This window comes from Rhinatrema bivittatum, chromosome 3 (assembly GCF_901001135.1).
Source record: "Rhinatrema bivittatum chromosome 3, aRhiBiv1.1, whole genome shotgun sequence".
NCBI classification, from domain to species: domain Eukaryota; kingdom Metazoa; phylum Chordata; class Amphibia; order Gymnophiona; family Rhinatrematidae; genus Rhinatrema; species Rhinatrema bivittatum.
In genome coordinates, this window is record NC_042617.1 from 99,343,222 (window position 1) to 99,363,376 (window position 20,155).

General features: G+C 43.9%; 1 protein-coding gene across 1 annotated transcript in view; it reads left to right on the top strand.

Annotated features, from left to right (window-relative positions):
• The window catches only part of ANKEF1 (ankyrin repeat and EF-hand domain containing 1), a 169,900-nt gene extending 158,368 nt beyond the window's left edge, over positions 1 to 11,532 (top strand). Inside the window, exons 11-12 of the mRNA XM_029593521.1 lie at positions 102 to 233; positions 11,268 to 11,532. Coding sequence (XP_029449381.1) covers positions 102 to 233; positions 11,268 to 11,423 — 288 coding nt within the window. The 3' untranslated portion in view covers positions 11,424 to 11,532. The remainder of the gene's footprint in view (positions 1 to 101; positions 234 to 11,267) is intronic.
• The last annotated feature ends 8,623 nt before the right edge of the window (positions 11,533 to 20,155 follow it).

Here is a 20,155-nt window from a genome sequence, read left to right on the forward strand (position 1 = left end):
AATATTGGCCTCTTTGTATCTTTGATTTGTAAATAATGTCATAAAATAAGAAGCAAACAGAAAAAGATTTATATAACTAAAATTGTGTCATTTTAAATCAGCATCCGCTACCTCTGGCTATATTTGCTCCAGCGCCATTGCCTGAGGAAAAGAAAATAAGCGTGATTCAACAAAACACTTTGATAAACAGAGGAGCCACGACCAAAGCCAATATCACATTTGTTCCAAAAGCGGTAAATATAATTTAAGATATATATATAGTGTTTAAATTTAAAGCATATACAAGCTGCTTTTTCCATTAGGTGAACTAGGCAGTCGCCCAAGGTACCAGAGTTAGGAAGGTAGGGGCAGTGGCAGATGCTCCAGAAAACCCCAGATGCCACCTGCCTACTTTTAAGGCACAGCACCACGAGACAGAAGAGAATGGATGCTGGGTAGATATGGGGGGTAGATATAGCGAAAGTTGGGTGGGTGTGGGTGGGGAGTTGTGGAAAGCAGGTGCCGAGCAGATGGTGTGGTGGTGTGAGAGAGAGGATCCTGCGCACTGAAAATAGGGCAGGGAGTTTTAAGTGAAGATAATGTGCTGGGCATGGAGTAAAGCAGAGAGAGAGAGAGAGAGAGAGAGAGAAGCTTGGAGGGGGAGGGGCAGAATAAAAGAGGAGACATTTATTTATAGGCACCTACCAAGGCCCTAGGTGGTGTACATCATCAAACACAGACAATCCATAAAATGTAAACTAGCAACTGTACCTGTTCTACGCCCGGGTAGCGAGCCTTTTTATTGGCACATCTGCTCTTGTTTTGAGCCAAATTTCCCTAGAAATTCACTGAGAGTGTCCCTTCCACATACACACACCCTCATACAGGCTCCCTCACTCTCTGGCGCACACACACATATCCCCTCATATAGGCTCCCTCTCTGAAACCCACAGTCAAGCATCTCACACACTCCTCCTCTTACCAACCAAGCTGTCTCTCACACTCCCTCACACCTCCTCTCCTCTCTCACCGGCATCCCTCTCCCCTCATATAGGCTCCCTCTCTCTGAAACCCACACTCAAGCATTCCCCCCACTCTCCCTCTCTTACCTCCCATGCTCTCTCTCACACCCTCCCCACCCCCTCTCACCAACCATGCTCTCTGTCACCCCCCTCTCTCACACACACACATTGTCTCTCACCGGCATCCCCCCCATGCTCTGTCTCACACCCTCCAGCTCTCTCATACCCTCCCCTCCCCGACAAACATTATCTCTCACTGGAAAGCCGTACTGCAAATGGAATCTACTTGATTCCATTTGCGAAGATGGAAGGCGAAGATGGAAGGCCTGGCGCGCCATTCGCAGGGAAAATGAAGGCCCGGCGCACCGTTCGTGACACACGGGGGGCCTTCCATTTTCGGAGTCATCCGAAAATAGCAGCGGAGACCCCGGCATGCTGATCATGGCACAAGGGGGCCTTCCGCGAAAGCGTGTGCGCGGGACCTGCTCCGTTCGCAGCATGCCAGGGTCTCCTCTGCTATATTCTGCCTGTCCCGCGATGGCCGCTGCCCTTCCTACCTGTGCCGTGTTTGAGCCGCCTGCGCCATCTGTCGGCGGGCTGGGAAACATCCACGATCACTGACGGACACACTCCAAGTCCGATATATTGTGGATAAAAGCAAGGATCGCATTTCATAATATAGACTGCAAGATGCTAGACAAAGGGACAGAGAGAAGGGATGCTGGGCACTGTGGAAAAGGGGCAGAGGGAGGGAGATGCAGGAGTTGGCAAAAGAGTGAGAGGGAAGTGAGAAATGGATGCTTAGCGGGACAAGAGAGGGGAATGCTTTGCCAGAGCTTTTGCCAATAGGCAGATTGTGTAAGGAAGGGGGGAACAGGGTGCAAGATTAAATGTTCATCCATAGTGCCTTATACCTAGCACTGGCCCTGAACATATACTGTCTTCGCAATATAGCAAATGCAAAACAGACTGAGGGCCTCATTTGTGTATGGGAAAAATGCTTAGTAAATGAAGCCTTGCATCACTTTATTTGACCAATGTTAAGACTTCTACAGAGCATCTTTTGACATTTGCAGTGCGGAGCAAAATGACGCCCAGAATTTAAAATAAAAATATGAGGTCCATATTCAAAAGCCATTTAGACAGATAACGTAATAGTTATCCGTTTAAATAGCTTACCCAGCTATATTCAGCTCTTCTCCAGCTAAATTCTAGCTGGGTAAGACAGGAGGGTTCCGGGAGCTGGTAGGAGACATTGTGGTGGGGGGAACAGAGTTAGCAGCTTAAGTTAAGATGTTTGAGTTAGCCAGTTACCTTCTGCGGCTAACTCTGGTCGGGCCGTAGGGCTAACCTAAAGATAGCCACCAAATTCAAAAAGAAATTAAAGACATGGCTCTACCCAGATTAGCTCTCTATCGCTTTAACTTGAAGTTGCGTCATCATTTGACCTGAACCCATGTATATAGTTTCTGATAGTGTTCTCCTGCTAGTCATACCAATAGTATTCTTTGACATTTATCCTGTTATCTATATATTATGTATTGCTCTGGGTGCTTTCTTTCGGCCTTCTCTTTTCTCTCCAGTCCCACCCCTTGTCCCTGTCTCATGTATTTTCCATCTTTGGTTCGAATGTGAACCGGTATGATGTACCCACTAATGCCGGTATAAAAAAGTTTTAAATAAATAAATAAATATATTCAGCAGCGCGACCACACCACTGAATATACCCTACTAGTTAGCCACTTATGGATAACCCAGCTGACTAGCACAGCTGCACAGCAGCTGAATATGGACCTCTTAATTTTACAGTGGTGGACTTGAAAATAATTTGACCACATTGCCTTTCAAGTAGATTTATTTTGGCTCTGAAATATGGAGAAATTACTACTTTCCTGATAATTTCGTTTTCCTTAGTGTAGAAAGAAGGACTCAGAACAAGTAGGTTATGCTCCCCTGCCAGCAGATGGAGATGGAGCAAGCTGACCTCTCAGTATATGTAGCCCTGCAGTGACCCCAGCCTGCCAGTATTTTCTTCAAAAGCAACTGTGGACAGACTAGCAAAAAACTTGATTAAAAACAGTCAATCATTTCTGTACTCAAACAACAAGAAACATTGAATTGAAGCAATGAATTTATATACCCCAAGCTAGGGACTAGATGAACACTTACCAGTAATCCTCTGGAACACGTAGCCCCCACAGGACACAAACATTCAGCAGCTGAGGGCGGGAAGCTGAGTCCATCTGTCTACACTAAGGAAAACAAAATTATCAGGTAAGTAATTTCTCCTTTCCTAGCAGATAGACAGATGGACTCAGAACAAGTAGGATGTACCAAAGCTACTCCCCAATAGGGCGGGAGGCTGCCCGCAGGCCAGTCAACACTGCACATGCAAAGGCTGCATCCTCCCGAGCCTGCACATCCAAGCGATAAAACCTGGAAAAAGTGTGTAAGGAGGACCATGTCACAGCTTGCCAAATGTCGACTGGAGACAACAATCTAACCTCCGCCCATGACACTACCTGAACCCTAGTGGAATGAACCCTAACCTGAGTAGACAAAGGCTTCTCAGCATCCACATACGCAACCATGACTACCTCTTTAATCCAGCAAGCTATTGCAGCCCACAAAGCTGATTCACCCTGCTTCCTTCCACCATGAAAGACAAACAGGTGATTCATCTTCCAGAAAGGTTTAGAAACCTCCAGATACCGCACGACGTGTCTGACATACAAGGGATGCAAGAGGCTAGACTTTTCCGCATCCCTGTCTTTATCCAAGGATGGCAAGGAAATGGACTGATTTAAGTGAAAATCCAAGAGTAAGCACAGAGTAAGGTGGCAATCACTGAGGAAGAATATCCATGCTTCAACAAGCGAGCCCTCTCAAGAGCCAAATCATAAGACAAAACAGAGTTGGATGTTCATGATGGACAGGCCCCTGCTGCAACAGATCCTTATGCGGTGGAAAACAAAGGGGTGGGGGGGCTTTGACCAGGAGTCTGTGCAGATCTGCATACCATGGTTGTCTGAGCCAATCTGGTGCAACCAGGAGCACTATCCCCCTGTGGTCCTCAATCCTGCCCAACAAGGGCCATGGGGGAAAGGCATAAAGCAGCTTGTCTTCTGGCCAGTCCTGTACGAGAGCATAGATACCCAGGGACCATGGATCTCTCCTGTGACTGAAGAATCGAGGAACATTCGCATTGTGAGAAGTTGCCAATAGGTCTAAGAATGGAAGACCCCAGCAATGCACAATCAGCTGAAACGCCTCGTCTAACAATACCCATTCTCCTGGGTCCAGACTCTCCCTGCTGAGAAAGTCTGTTCTTGCGTTGTCTTTTCCTGCAATGTGAGAAGCTGAGATCACTTGAAGATGACCTTCCGCCCATTCCATAAGTTGGTCTATTTCCTGGGACACGTGCTGGCTCTTGGTTCCTCCCTGCTGACTGATGTAAGCCACATTCATTGTGTTGCCCAGCATCACCTGGACCGCTCAACTCTGCAGCCTGTCGCTGAACTGCAAGCATGCCAACTGGACCACCCGGGCTTCCAGGTGATTGATGCTCCAGAAGGACTCTTCGGCATTTCAGCATTCTTGCACTATTAGCTCCTGATAGTAAGCTCCCAAACCTTGAAGACTCACATCTGTCATGAGTATCAACCAGTTCAGGGAGGACAAAGAAACACCCTTTCTCAGATGATCCTCCTGGAGGTGAGAGTAGACTTCCATCGGCAAGTGGAGCTGAACCAAATACTCCTGAGACTGCGGGTTCCAACAAGACAGCAGGCAGCCTTGAAGAAGAAATATATGCGCCCACGGCACCACACCCAGGGTAGCTGGCGTCAAACAGAGAACCTGTAGATAAGACCACGCTACCAGGCGTATAGTGTTCACCAAGAAACGCACTTGTGTCATCAACCTCTGAATCCGAGTGTCCAGCAGGAAAACTTTGGCCTGCCTCATGTTGAACCAAACACCCATGTACTCCAACTATTAAAATGGCTGAAGACTGCTCTTGATCAGGTTCACCACCCAACCAAGTTCCTGCAACAAGGGACACCAGGCGGCTCACTTCCAGGGACTTGGCTAGAACCAGCCAGTCGTCCAAATACGGGTATACGAGGATCCCATCTTTCCTCAACTCTGCCGCTACTACCACCATAACTTTGGAAAAGGTCCTGGGAGTAGTGGCTAGACCAAAAGGCAGCACCCAAAACTGCAAAACATCTGGATGTCAGAAATTCCCCTGACTGCATGGCTATTATCACTGAGCACAAGGTTTCCATGCGAAAATGAGTCACCCGCAAATGATGGGAGCAAAATAAATGGAATATCTTCCCATACTTTCCTGAGAAGTAGGCACTGGAAGCACAGCCCTCAGCCTGAGGAGCCTTAATAGCCTAGATTCCACTGCCTGCTTCTTCTGCAGAAAGTGGCAAGGAGATACCATGAACACATCCGAGGAATATTGCGAAATTCCAGCTCATATCCTTCTAGGATCACCTCCAGGACCCACTGATCCAATGTGATCTTGACCCAGTTCCAGTAAAAGAGAAAGTGGCATCCCCCTATCTTCTGTTCCTGAGGTTGGGTTGGCAAATCTTCATTGCGAGGTTCAGGAGAATCCACTATCTGAGCTCGCTCCTTGCTTGGGCTGTCTGGAATGAAAGGACTGAGACCTACCGAAAGGCTGAGTCTTCTGAAAAGTCGATCCTCTGTAGGGACAAAACCGCTTGGAACCCCTGAGATGACCCCTCATAACAAAGGGGCACTGAAACTGCTTCTTATCTTCTGGCAACCGGGGAACCGGAGATTTGCCTCACTTACTGGAGCATTTCTCTAACTTGTTCCCAAACAATAGCGAGCTCTTAAAAGGCATTTTCATAAGATTAGCTTTGGAGGTCGCATTGGCCGACCAATTCTGCAGCCACAGTTGAAGCCTGGCTGCTATTACTGAAGCCACTCCTTTAGCCGAGGTATGGACCAAATTGTAGCAAGCATCTGCCAAAAAGGTGGCAGCAGGTTCCATAACCACTCTAGAACTTACTCCAGAATCATCAACCTTCTGAGAGAGAAGCAGACGATCGAGCCAATAGGGCGCAGCAGGAAGATATCTGTAAAGCCATTGCCACTGCTTCAAATGCCTGCTTAAGGATGGCCTCAATCCTTCTATCATATACATCCCTCAAGGCCTCTCCTCCTTCTAGGGGGAGCACAGACAAGCCCATCCACGTTTGGGAAATGCAAACGCTCTCTCACTATTGGATCCAGGGGGTAGAGGCCTTCCAATGTCCGACCTCCTTTGAAATTGACTTTCAGAGCATCCCATCCAAGATCAATTAATTCTTGAATGGCCTCCATAACAGGGAAAAAACAAGAGGCGTTACGCAAGGAAACCAAAATGGGATTCTTCTTCGGCTCAGACAAGGAATCTGCCCCAGGTACACCCAGCATCTTCAAGATTTGGGAAATCAGGGCCAGCAGTTCATCTCTATGAAAGAACTGTAACATTGTCCAATACGGTTCCACTCCTGGAGAAATTACCCCATCTTCCAGGAAGTCAGGATCTGCCTCATCAGTGCCATCTGGGTTCCTATCGAGAATACTCCTTAACTGAGGCGTGCTTTGGTGCTTAAAACAGAGGACTGGAAGAGGGAGGGTCCACTGGCTCTGACCTGATAGGGTGAGTTAAAGCTGAGGACTGCACCTGAAAGGATTGCAATCCTTGAATAAACTCTACCCAAGAAAAGGCAGAAGGATCCAGGCCAAAACCGGAAGGCACTGGAGTGGGCCATACTGAGCTACCATCTCCTGTGGAGGAACCAGGCAAGGGAGTACCAAGGTCAGGTGAACATCCAGACAAATCCTTAGCCAGACTATCATCAGGCTGGGAAGAACCAGTGTTAGCAACATCAGAGGAGGACAATTCTCCCTGAGCTTCCAAGCAGCTCTGACTCGTTAGAAGGCACTCCAGGCTGAGATGCTCGAATATGACAGGCTACACAAAGAAAAAGGCACTTAGGTTTTTATTCACCGGTGCCATTAGTTCACAGCTGACTGATAATGTGCATCTGGCTGTCTTACACTCAAAAACTTTCAAGCATACAAATTTTATGCACACAAAAATTAGGTGTCCCATAAGTAAGCGCCATAAACAAGCACACAAGCTGTGTGCCAAAACCTGGGCGTACCGCAATAAAGCAAAAACTGTGCACACAAAGTTCGTGCACAACATGGAGAGCCGACACACTGCACACACCAGCATTCCTATAGAGTACAGTTGAAGGCGCACAGAAGCATGCAAAAGCTCCGCCGCAGCAAGCAGGAAAGAAGCCTAGCAGCGGGACCTAGCCCTCATGAGCTGCTCAACCTGCCAGGCTGCCCAGTTCCCCGAATCCTATAGGAGTGGGAACGAACATCGGGATGGCTCACCGAGCATGGAGACCAGAGGAAGTCCTGCAAACCCCTCTACATTGTCTCTGTCTCTTACTTAACTTTATTGTTTTTAAATTACCTGAGTTCAACCCTTACCGGCTGAATAAAGAGACAGTCTCTGGCTGCTGGAGCAGACACCTGCTGTCTCTGCTGTGCTTGGCTGCACCTGCTGTCTTTAAGCTGTACAATCAGCTATGTCTACGCTGGCATAACTGGCTACTGGACCAAAGCACACATTTGAGCGACCGTGGAAATCATCTCATGACTTCTCAACTGGGGGAGGGACCACTGGTATTACTGCAGGAGAGTGGGGCTTTTTATATTTTTTGTGTAAATTCTCCTTCCAGAATCTGAAGCAATCCTCATAGGGAGATGCACATCCACCATCTGCTGGAGACGGAGAATAATGGCAGGCTGGTGCCACTGCAGGACTATATATACTGTGACATCAGCTTGCTCCGTCTCCCATCTGCTGACAAGGGAGCATAATCCACTTGTTCTGAGTCCATCTGTCTACACGCTAAGAAAGAGGAGCATTTTATTCTTATGAATCATTGTCCGTGAAATCAGACATATCTCTAAATATGTTTTATTGCTATATTTGTAAAACAGTAGAGCTGAAAGAGAAAGTAAATTGAAAGCACAGTTAAAACTGAAAAAGCATGTGCAATGCTTTTAAGAAATATGCCGAATTAGGAAAATAGACAAAGATGAATCACGAAAGAAGGACTTGAACCCAACCACATGAATAGAAACCGTGTGTGTATCCTTTTAAAGATAAAGAGATTTTAATAATAGATGATGATTCATTAAAACATCGTGGGCAATAAACTGTATGAGGTAGATTTTAAAAACCTTGCATGTGAAAAAGCCGTGCGGGAGCCGGGAAGGAGGCGCATTCAGAAAAAGTAGGCATAAAAGTGGCAGGGCATACATGAGAGAGAGAGAGACAGACAGACTCTTTATAGGGCTTAGCCTGACATTCAATATATGGACCATTGTAAGGAAGGCACTTTGATGCAGGGTGAGTTTTCGGGAGGTAGGTTGGGGTTTGGGGGTTGGCGTTACAGAAACATTCAGAGGTATTCATTGTAAAATTGACATCATTAAAGAATTTTTAGACCCTATAAGCGATGAAAATTCTAATAAGCGGAGTTGATTTTTACACTATAGTCTTTGCTAGCTGCATTGTACAAATCAACTCCTTTTCATCACTTGTAAGCAGGCCCAGCGCGACCTGCTGTGCATATCATGCGTTGGCACACCTGGGGAGGCGGCAGGCCATTTCTGATGTTCTTGCGGGGCTCCTAACCCTGCGAGCAAGACGAAAACAGCGGCAATGGCCCATATTTATGATATACCTGCAAGAATCCCCAGCCCCGTGACTAGGAAGAAGACAGCGGTGGCAGCAAGAATTCCTGAGATGCTCGCGGGCTCCCAGCCCCACGAGCAGGAAGGAAATGCAAATTTAGAAAGTGCACTCTGTGCTCCCAGTCCTGCGAGCAAGAAAACAACGGCAGCGGTGGCACGAGTTTATGACATAATCGCAGGGTTGGGGCCAGGCCCCAGCCCTGTGGGAAGACAACAGTGGCAGCAGCTGAAATTAAGACATGCTGGCACAGATTCACACCCCGCAGGCAGAAAGATCTGCCCACAGAGTTCCCACACCTAGCAGACAGAACAGAAAAAATGAAGAGACGCGGTGGGTGGAGTGGAAGGGAAAGTGGGGGTGTGAGTAAGAGAGAATGGCATGGGAGGAGAGAGGTGGGTGTAAGTGAGAGAGGGGATGGGAATGTAAAGGGGGTGAGTGAGTGTGAGAGGGGAGAGAAGGAAAGCAAAGGAGCCGAGAATGAAAGAGAAGTGAGAGAGAAGAAAGGGAAACAAGAGCGATTGGGTGAGTGTGCATGTGTGTGTGATCATGTATGAGAGCATGTGAGAGTGAGTGCGTGTGTGAGCATGAGCGAGTGATCAGGTGAGTGTGAGCATGAGCGAGTGATCATGTGAGTGTGAGCATGTATTAGTGTGTGAGAGCCTGAGTGTGAGAGCTTCTGTGTGACAGCATGTGAGCGAGTTTTATATGTGAGAATGAACATGTGTGTTAAAAAGTATGTGTATATGAGAGAGAGGGGACAAAGTGCGTGTAGCTCCCCCCTTTCCCCCACTACTCCAGGCCAATTTCAGTGAGTGGACATAAAAAAATTCTCTGGAATGAAAAGCTGGAAATTTTACTATCCTTATTATTGATGTGATTTCATGTGTCTGCTATTTTTACATTATTTTATTGGTTTTTGAGAACTTTGAAAACTTTTATATGAATTTAATTTTAGAATGTTCTATTTGTCAGTTGTCTTGAAATATTTATATTTTTATTTGTATGGTTTTATTATTATGACTTTTATATTTCCTGGTTTTGTTTTATAAGGAATGGTGATGTTTGTTTTTCCATTTTTGCACTGCACACATAGTCTGGCTATTAATAAATTTTAGTTCAGTGTTTGCACATTTCTGTTACTACTTTATGGTCTGACTACGTTATGGTGTATAATGGAAGTGAGGTATTCTCCTAGTGTATAGTTTCTATGCAGAGATCTATAACAGCATGTCTTGTTCTGTTTTTTTAATAGGGGATATATTAGTATTTTAGAGCTTGTGTAATATTTGCAATATTGCTTTTTTCACAGGTAGAATTTTCACTATTTGAGTGCTGGCAGTTAATGCAGTTTTGGTATCGGAGGTTTACTATATTGTAATTGTAGTTCAATTTATTCATTGCTTTTTGAGGGCTAAGCCCAAACCCAATGCACTTTACAATAGATCTAATACATATGGGCTCCAAATGTCTTCTTTTGCATGGTTTCCTCATTGGCAAAACAGCATTGCATGCAAATATTGTTGTAAGATATATTTTTACATCAGAAGACTGTACTTTGAATGTCCTTTTTATATAAAATCTTAATTTTAATTATGCATGGTGAGAGCTGGGAAAATGGGGGAGCAGAAGGATGTAAGGTTCACTGAGTGCCTAATACTCTTGCACTGGCCTAGAAAGAGTGCCATGCACAGACCCTCACCATTCCCCTATCTCCCACTTTCCCAGAGTGCAAATATTGGGGAAGGGTAGAAAGTAGATGGTAAGGTTCCGAGGATTGTGGCAGGATTGCCAGCTTAGGATACCTCACACCCTTCCCAATCCATGGGTTCTGGAATGGGGGGGGGGGGGCGTGTCAGTTTTTTAAAATATAGATTGTAGGACAGAGCTGGGCTTTATTTGATGGGCCCGGGACAAACACTGAATGAATCGGGGGAGGGGGGGGGGGGGCACAGTCATTTTTCGCACAGCAAAAAACCTTGTGCTGGCCCTGCTTATAAGGCCTAAAATTCTTTAATGATGTCAATTTTACAATGAATACCTCTGAATGTTTCTGTAACACCACCCCAACCCACCTCCCGAAAACTTACCCCGAATCAAAGTGCCCCCTTTGCAATGGTGCATATATAGAGTGTTAGGCTGAACCCTATAAAGAGTGTCTGTCTCGCTCGCTCTCTCTCTCTTGCAAACTATGCACAGACATACGTGCACGAAGAGTATTTTAAAATCTATGCGTATACTTTATAAAATTGTGTGTATCTATAGGGGCGCATGCGCAGTCCTGCATCTATATAGGTGCATGCACGGCCCTTTTAAAATCTACCTGTATCTAAGGGTATCTCGTTAAGTAAATCTCAGTCAACCTTTGTGTGCAGGAGCTCCGATGTTGCTTTCAGGATGCTGCTTAAAGGTCTTTATTGCATTAACAGCTCTGATGAGTGCTTTCTTGTCTTTTTCAGATTTCTATCACGCAGCCTACAACAGAAGAACTCATAAGACACAGAGAATTACGCCGGGAGCGCTTCAGTTATGAAGTGGACTTCGACGATTTCCAGATGCCATTTAACAAGAACGTGATGGAAAAAGTTCGTCTGTTAGGCGAAACTCAAAAGTAGCAAATTTACTTTTTCTTTAGTGCGGTGATATAAAAACTGTAAATAAAAAAAAAAAAAAAAAAAATCCCCAAAAAGATTTAGAGCAGGTTAGGAAAAAATAGGGTTTTTATCGTAAAAGAATCATGTGGCGACTTTATAACACACCTTGGTTCTGATAAATTAAGCTTAGCATACAATTTCAGTACACAAGAAACTTTGTTAGTTATAAAATTTTATATCATGTTCATAACAGATTTGTACGCGGTCATACTTGCTCTGTATCCTGTAATTTTGTGAGTTTCAAACCATTTCTGCAAGGCCTCTGTCTGAATTAGTGTCGGACTGTACAGCAGTGCAGCTGTGCAATCCAACTCTAATAAAACACTGCCAAGAGGAAGCAGAGCCTAAAACCTTTGTGTGGCCCTAAGCTTGGCCTCGATACGAAGCATCATGTCGGCACTGACGCATCCTTTATGATTTTTTTTTTCTATATCATGAAAGTAAATGTTAGCCTGGTGTCTAGTGGAGTGCTGCTGCCTCTGCATCTGAAGTTGCCTGCTGCTGGAAAGATGCATTGTGCAAGTGCTCTTCACGACAGGTCTTTCAGTCTCATTGCCAGCACACTGTGCACCATGGCGGTTATGCACTTTTTAATACCCTCAGGTAAACGTTTGAAAGACTTTATGCAGTGACTCTGATTTTTGCCAGAGTCATAAGCTGTACTCCTGCGGGAATTCTGCGCCTCAGTGCAATATGGACCTGGCCCAGAATTCTCCTCTCTCAGAAGTCTAACTTTGCGTGCAGGATTGGTTGACTTACCATGTTGGAGAAGGGCCCTGGCCCAGGAGGCTGTCTGGGGGAAAGAGCAGGATCAGTGGTCTATGTGGGTCAGTGACCAATGTGAGCAAGGATGACAGCAGCCCATGCTGGTTGCAGAAGAATGAGCAATAGCTGGAGCCATGTTCTGAAGGGGTGGTGTGGAAGAAGGCAAGGTCAGCTTGAACCCTCACAAGCTGGAAGGAGACAGTGATTGCAGCTGTGGCCCATGTGCACCTGGAATTCGGCAGGGAGTCTTATGGCCTAGAAGAAGCTTCTGAGGTGGGGGGGGGGGGGGAAACAAGCTGAGGGAGTGGGGCAAGGAAGAGAAAAAAGAGAGAGTGGTGAGCCCTCACTGTGTGCTCTGCAGTGCCACGGCCTATTTCTCCAAGTGTGAATGTCAGGATTTGAACCTGCAACTTCTTGGCTTCAGCCCGGTTGGTCTTGTCCATCCTCTTACTGTGCCATCTTGTAGCAATAAGTTGGGGGTGGGGGAGATAAATTGATAGGGAGTAGCTGGGAGGAGAAAAGTGATGGGTAGGACCTTTGGGGGGGGGAAGGGGGGAAGAGAAGTGGTGGAGACAAGATGGTAGAGATGAGGAGAGTAGTCCAGTGCCTTGTGGTGAACTATTATAGTACTTCTGGAGAATTCTGCACCAAAAAAATTAGAATTTCTGCCTCTGAGTAGTAATTTTTATTTTTTGTGATGTAGTCTAATTATTATTCAGACAGTGATTATATTGTGTTGTTTGGACAAATGAAAGTATGCTGAATTTAGCAGAATTTAAAAATGTACAGGTGAATTTTCAAAGGAGTTATACATGTAAATGTAATATATTATAGAAATTTTCAAAAGCCATTTACCCAAGTTAACTGTACTTAGCATGCGTAAAACCTATTGACAATTCAATTGCATATATTGTAGCAATTTTCAAAAGCCCGCTTACATGAGTTAAGTGCATTTATACATGTAAAACCCAGTTTTAATTGTGTAAATGCTTTTGAAAATCAGGCTCATTGTGTGCACATTTTAAAATTTTTGGCAGTGAATGGCAAAACTCTTCTGTTGATTTTGACCATATTAAGCATATTTGAGCAGCAGCAGAATTAAAATAACAATGGTTTACAATCCTGTATGTTGGGGGTTTTATTCACCAGAAATGCAAGAATCCGATTAGGCAATTAAAGCCCTGAATGTTGTCCATATAAATAGTTTAGTCTGAGGCATGTCAGTAAAGCAATGAGTGAAATAATTTTGACCAGAAAAAAATTAACCTGTCGACCTTGAACACCTGTGAGCATTTTTGTGTAAATGAAAAAATATAGTTAATTACAAAGGCTGCTGCACACTTATACTACTCAGTGCAACACTAGAAGTGGGGCCACAAGCACCTCTCTGGCCCCCCAATAAAAAGCCTAAGCAAACTGGAAAGTAAAATGGGGCACAACATACATATTTTTTATCAGGATACAGGGTGAGCAGTGTTCAAAAAGCTCTTTTACACAGGCAAGTGGCTTTTGAAAACTGCCCTCTTATAAGGCCAGCAGGATCTTACACTTCTGTTTTGTGCTTTTACAGGCTTGTTCTTGGAGAGGGGCGAGGGGTAGGGTGCTAATCATGGCTCTCGAGTTTTAATTATCACAATCTCAGGAAGGGGAGATCCAAAACCCCTGGGTCTTTTAAGGATCTACCAATGCTTCTGCGGCTGGCAGCTGGTATGTGCCCTTAGTGTGGTCCAGAATAACCGGGCAGACTGCACGGACCAATTGGTCTTTTTCTGCCGCCATCGCCTAATATGTTGCAATCAGAATCATGTTCTCCTCGTCCTTGTAAAATAAATCTTTAGTTATGAAAAGCAGACATTTCATTCAATGCACAATATTATAACTTTCTAAAGTTACTTGGGCAGTTAGACTGAAATGAGGGTTAGTTATTTAGACTGAAGCTTCGCCTAAGACATCTAATTCCTTTGAGGTGGCCCTGGGCCTTCCTGCATAGCAGCATTCTGTTTTTATTACAGTTGCTAGGCAATGACTCCGCTCCTATAAACATGTCACACAGCGCCCTCTTGAGGAGAATAGCAAAAACACAACAAGAAGAAAAGAAATGCTATTGTGAGGCAATTTCAGACTGTCCGCTTTGGCACAAAGCCCATAGCTACTTTTTACCCATAGACTTTGCACCAAGTTGTAACGAGAAAGCAATGTGTGTAATTTTAAATGAGTTGACAGAACGTTGTTTTCAGCCAGGCCAGTTTATGCAGGTAAATCGCTGTGTACCCATGTAAATAAATTAATCTGTCCATTCTCCTATAATATCAAATTGTTTTAGGTTTCTGGATCTGAAAACCTTGCTTTGATATTTATAGATCTGGTGGAATCAGGGCTGGCGCAACCAGGTGTGCATACCATGCATTTGCATGGGGTGGCATTCCCGGGGGGGGGGGGGGGGGCGGTAGTGGCAGTGGAAGCGAGCAAATTCATGGCAGCCTCATCTTCATCCTCCCAAGTCCCGCTTGGCCGATGTACTGAAGAGCGGAGATTGAGAAAATTAGTAGAAGCGGAGAGTCGTGGTGGAAAAATGCCTTGGAGAGCATGCCCCTCCCCCTCCTTCTGTCTGTCACTGAAGCCAGCATTTTGTTTTAAGATTAGATGACCATGAGCTTCCCCAAAGCCATGGCTGCTGCATCCAGCAGAGGCTCATTTTGATCTAGCCAGTTCCTGCTCTGTACTGCTGGTGCCGGCTGCCGAGAACAGAAGCTCTATCTGCAGGGTAGGCAGAATTACTTTCAGGCCTATTTAAGCCTGTAAAGGGGGCGGGGTGCTTATCTTGTAGAGGAATTGGTTAGAAGAGAAAAAAAAAAAAAGCAGGAGCAGCTGCAGAAGTTTTGAGCGAGGCAGGGAGCCCTGTAGAAAGAGCAACAGAAGCAGTGGTGTGTCTGTGTTTGTGTGAATGGGAGCTTGCCTGCCTGGGTTGTATAGGTATATGTGTATGTTTGTGTGAGTGTATTTGTGTGAATGGGAACCTACCTGGATTGTGTGCATGTATGTGTGTTTGTGTGAATGGGAGCTTGCCTGGGTTATATGTGTGTTTGTGTGACATGAAGCTTGCCTGGGTGGTGTGTTTGTGTATGTGTGTGAAGAAAGGTTTGTGCCATTCTCACTAATTCACGACAAATTCAAGGTGTCAGGATATCAAATGTTTTCAGGTATGGAGAGAGGGATTTTTCTATTCTTCTTAGTTTCAATTATTGGGTATTTGATGTCTCAGCTATTTTGAATTATTTTATTGCTGTTTTGAAAAATTATAAACATTTTATATGTGTTCTTAATTATTGGATGTAATTCTATTTGTCTGCTCGTTGGCAATATTCTTTTTATTATGGTTTACTATGCTTGAGTTATATTTCTTGATTTTATTATTTGATGATTTATGAGGAATGTTTCTGTTTTTCCATTGCCTCATTGCATAAATGGTCTTTTTTTGCAGTTTCCAGTTTGATTTCTGTCTATTCATTTCTTCTTATTCTTTATGGTCTCTTTATTCTATTTTTGGTGAGGGGTCTGTCTGTGTTTGGCATCTGTGACCAAGGTGGTGTATTCTGCTAGCATGTAGTTTCTGTGTACAGATTTATAAAGCCTGGTTTGTACTGTATTCCTAAAGGTGGTGTTTTAGGGCCTGGTGCAGTATTGCTTTTTCATAGATACGGTTGATCCCTTTTGAGTGCTGCCAATTAGCACCTTTTTGGTATAGGAAGTTTACCATTTCATTGTCATTCAGTTTACTCTAGGCTTTCTGAGGGCCAAACCCACATCTACACACATTACAATATGCCTAATACCATATGGGTTCCAAATGTATTTTTGCAGAGTTTCTGGATGGCATTACAACAATTTGCATATATATATGTATATGTAACAAAAGAATGAGTAAGGTAATACAAAATATTGACTAAATTGTTTACATACAGAAAGTATATATTAACACATGCAAAAACATAGAAAAACATTTTATAACATTTTTTAGTAATTTAAATGTTAGTAAAATCACATCAAAGTACCAATTTGCACACACTATTTTCAACTTCAAAAATGATACTTATAAATCATACTTAGAAAGTATGTGCACCTAAAAAGTCCAATATTTGTAGATCCAAAATGCCGAGAAACCTCTTTACAACATCCAGACGGATTGCCTATATGAAAGATGAACTATATCATAAAAGTTTTAGCGGGAAGGTATATCTCGGTGAAAGAAAAATTATTCCCAATCCCCAACAAAGGCCTTCATTTTGCCAAGATAGCTTCCTCAAGGGGAAAAGACTATATTGCATTGATGACCCAAGATGCTGGAAATAGTTACCAAAAGAAACTTGAACATATATATCTACATGTATTCCTAGCAAACTCAAAATAGGTATATTATTTGTTCATGGACTTACTTTTAATATTTTAGAAAAAAAAGTTTCACAATAACATCTCTTCACTATATTGAAGCATTATCATATTGTTTAAAGATGCACATTCCCAAAAACAAATTTCCACAAAAAAATCAACATTTTAAAACGGTCCTAATGGGAATTCGAACTTTGTATCTCAGAACAAAATGAAAACATGCATTCTTAGAAAATAATGTTATGCGCATAGACGTTACCTCAGCTTTCTTCCTCCAGTCTTCAGTGTCAAAGGGCCAAAACAAGGCTAAATGCTGACTGACATCTAGGGCATTTAAACATTCTGAAAAATCAGCTGGGAAGAAGTAATTACAATGCGGTAAAGCAAATTTTCAGAAAGCAGCTGTTGCTGTATTAAGACTCCATGTCCATCCATTATATTATAGCTCATAGAAATGCTTCCCATTTGATTATCAAATTAAGACCAGATGGAGTAAGGGTGTTCCAAGTGTAGATGAAATGTTGCTCACAGTGTAAAAGTTGCACTGAAATATTGCCACCTCTCAGAAGCGTGAGTCGCTGTGTTACAAAAATCTTCAATTGATCGAGAGAGTGAGCAAACTCCATATAGTCAGGCTGATCCAATACAGTGCGCTCAGCCGAGTGCACCGTTTAACCTATGATTGGATGTGCATCCACAACCCTTTATTCTATAAGGGGATTAGCCTGTCCACCCCCCCCCCCCCCCTGCATGTTGATGAGGCTATTAGCTATTTTCCCCGATCTAAAAAAAAAAAATTTGAGCCCGACCCGCACATTTTTACGCTCAAAGAAGTGTTCAGAAAAGCAGAAAAGTTGGAGGAACAAAAAGGACAGAGCGTAAAAGAAAAAGTGTGTGCCGGCAGTCAGGATAAGAAGAGGGATGCTTGTAAAATTGAGCTGACAGCTGACTGCTCCTGGGTACCTGCTGCCAAGGAGGCGCTAGGGGTGCACATTTGTCCCTAGCACCTACTTGGCAGTGCGACCCCCTCATTTAAATATTCGATTGTGCACCCAGGAGAGGTGGCTAGGCACATGTTAGGAAAACAGATGCTCAACACTGAGGGCCCGTTTTCCTCGCTGCTTTATTGGATCAGCCTGAGTGTTTGTTTATTGGGGCTTATTGTTTACTAGTTCAGATGCAACTTTTATGTTGTATAATATGTGTTCTGATTGCTAACTTTGCATGTCCTATGTATAGTTTTTGTCGCTGTGCTGCAATAGTTACCAGTAGTGTCTACTTTTTTTTTTTTTTTTATAAAATACACCATCAACTAGACGCCTAATATTTAATTGACCTTCATACTAGGCTTCATCGTGGAGTAGTAAAACTTTTTGACTCAGCATTTTCAATAATCATTGGTCAATATTGTGAACATATATTTTTTTAGAAATTTTTTTATGCAATCAAATTGATTTTAAGAGATCAATTTCCACTTATCTTTAAGTATAAACACTGCTGTTTTTTCATAGACGTTGAAGCCTTTCAATTGAAAAAGCCCGACATGGGACCATGCTTCGAACTAATGTTCTTTTTCAAGGGCACTGTGTACAGCGTCTACAAAACAAAATTTCTGAAGTGATATCAAAATTTAAAAATGAATGTGAGCTTAAAACATCCTTGTTTCAAATTTAGTATTTAAACATCATTACTGCAACAGATTTAATATATTGGGGTAACTTATTATGGATCAGTTTTTCTGATGTTTATCATGTGATCGAGCGTTCTTTTTCCGGCTGCAATACCTGAAATGCTTACCACATAGTTATATAGTGGTCGCGTTGTCAATCATCCTATGTGACACAATAAAGCTGCTAATTAGTTAGAGCTTGCTGAATATGACCGTCTATCTAAACCACTTGATATTTGCTTATAACAGAGTATACCATTCAACAGCAAGATTTAATCCATCCGGATAAACCGTGTTTAAGCGATGGATCCATTGTTATTCCTTATAATTTAACATATTCTTGGGATCACCTCCACGTGGATTAATTTGTACGAGTTCTATCACTCTCCATTTTAACTGTTGAAAAGAATGTTGAAAGTCAATGCAGTGGGACACAATTGGTGCTTGTAATTTTTGTATGGCCAGACAGCTGCAGTGTTCAATCAATCTAGTCTTGATGGATTGTTTAGTTCTCCCTATATAATATAGAGGACATGGACATATTAGCAGATAAATTACATTAGAAGAAAGGCAATCAGTATATTGAAAAGCTTGATATTGTTTACCTTGCGTGTTAATCCAACTAGTACCAACAATAGCTTGGTTACAAAATGTACATTTATTACATGCCCAATGGCCAATGGGTTTAGACTCATCATGGGTGGGAATATTTTGCAGGAAGGAATGTACCAGGAGATCTTTAATGTTCCTCCCATGACTGTATGTGATTAAAGGATGATCTGAAAAAACTTTATGCGTTTTTAAAACAAACCAATGATGTAAAACTAATGCTGTGATTCATGAAGCCAACAAAGAATTGTTGGGTTTGTGGCATATTGTGGACTCTTGGTCGAAGTGGCGATGACTCCTCCCATGGGGAGGGGCCCCGTGGGGAACCACAGCGATAGGCTAGACTCTAGTAAGCAGACACTGAGGGAAGAAAGCTTTATTGTACTGCTGATGTAAGTAGAATCTTGCTTCAAGGAAGGGATAGTACTGTAGGCCAGCGATATTACAGTAAGCTCAGACAATCTCTATAGATGATGGTCTCACCCAGATGTAGCAAGGTTGGTAGTGTTCCGCAGTATGGGATAAGCTGAACCTGAAGGGTGGAATAAGAAGAGCTGGAGCACAGCGATACTCACAGAGTGTAGTGCTGGTAACTTCCTTGGTAGAAGAATAGAGAGAGGGACCCAAGGTCCGAGGTGCAGGATTCCATGAGCAGGCTAGGCCCTCGAGGAGCAAGTACCTAGGAGCGCCGAAGGATCCTGGAAGAAAGTAGATAGGACCCCCGAGGAGCGGGAGTCCTAGGTTAGGCAGTTGAACCCCGAAGGGAAGATAGAAGAGAGAGGCCCCCGAGGAGTGGGTACCCAGAGCTTCCTTAGGAGCGAGTTACCCCAGAGGGTAGAGAGGAATCCAAGCGAACAGCTTAGATGCGGTCAGAGTAGCAAAACCAAAGTCCTTGCTAACTCATTGGGCTATAGCGGAGCAGAGGTTTAAATACCCAGAGGTACTGATGTCATGCAGTGGGGACACCCCCAAGGTATGTATTCAAAAGCGTAGGTGGCATGTGCGCGCCTGTGAGGCCTCAGGAAGACGCATGGCAGATGGGGATGCCCATGCTGTGTCGGAGACGCCGAGGTTTTCGGCAATCAGCACTGGAGGCAGCCATCCTTCCTAGGGAGGAGGAAAAGGGTAGAAGAGAGGTGAGGCAGAGCGGTCGCAGCCATCTGCAACCGATGGTCGCAACAGTACCCCCCTTCAAAGGGCCCCCTCCAGGACATCTTCCTGGTGGTCTGGGTTTTCAAGGATGTGCAAGATGAAATTGACGTAG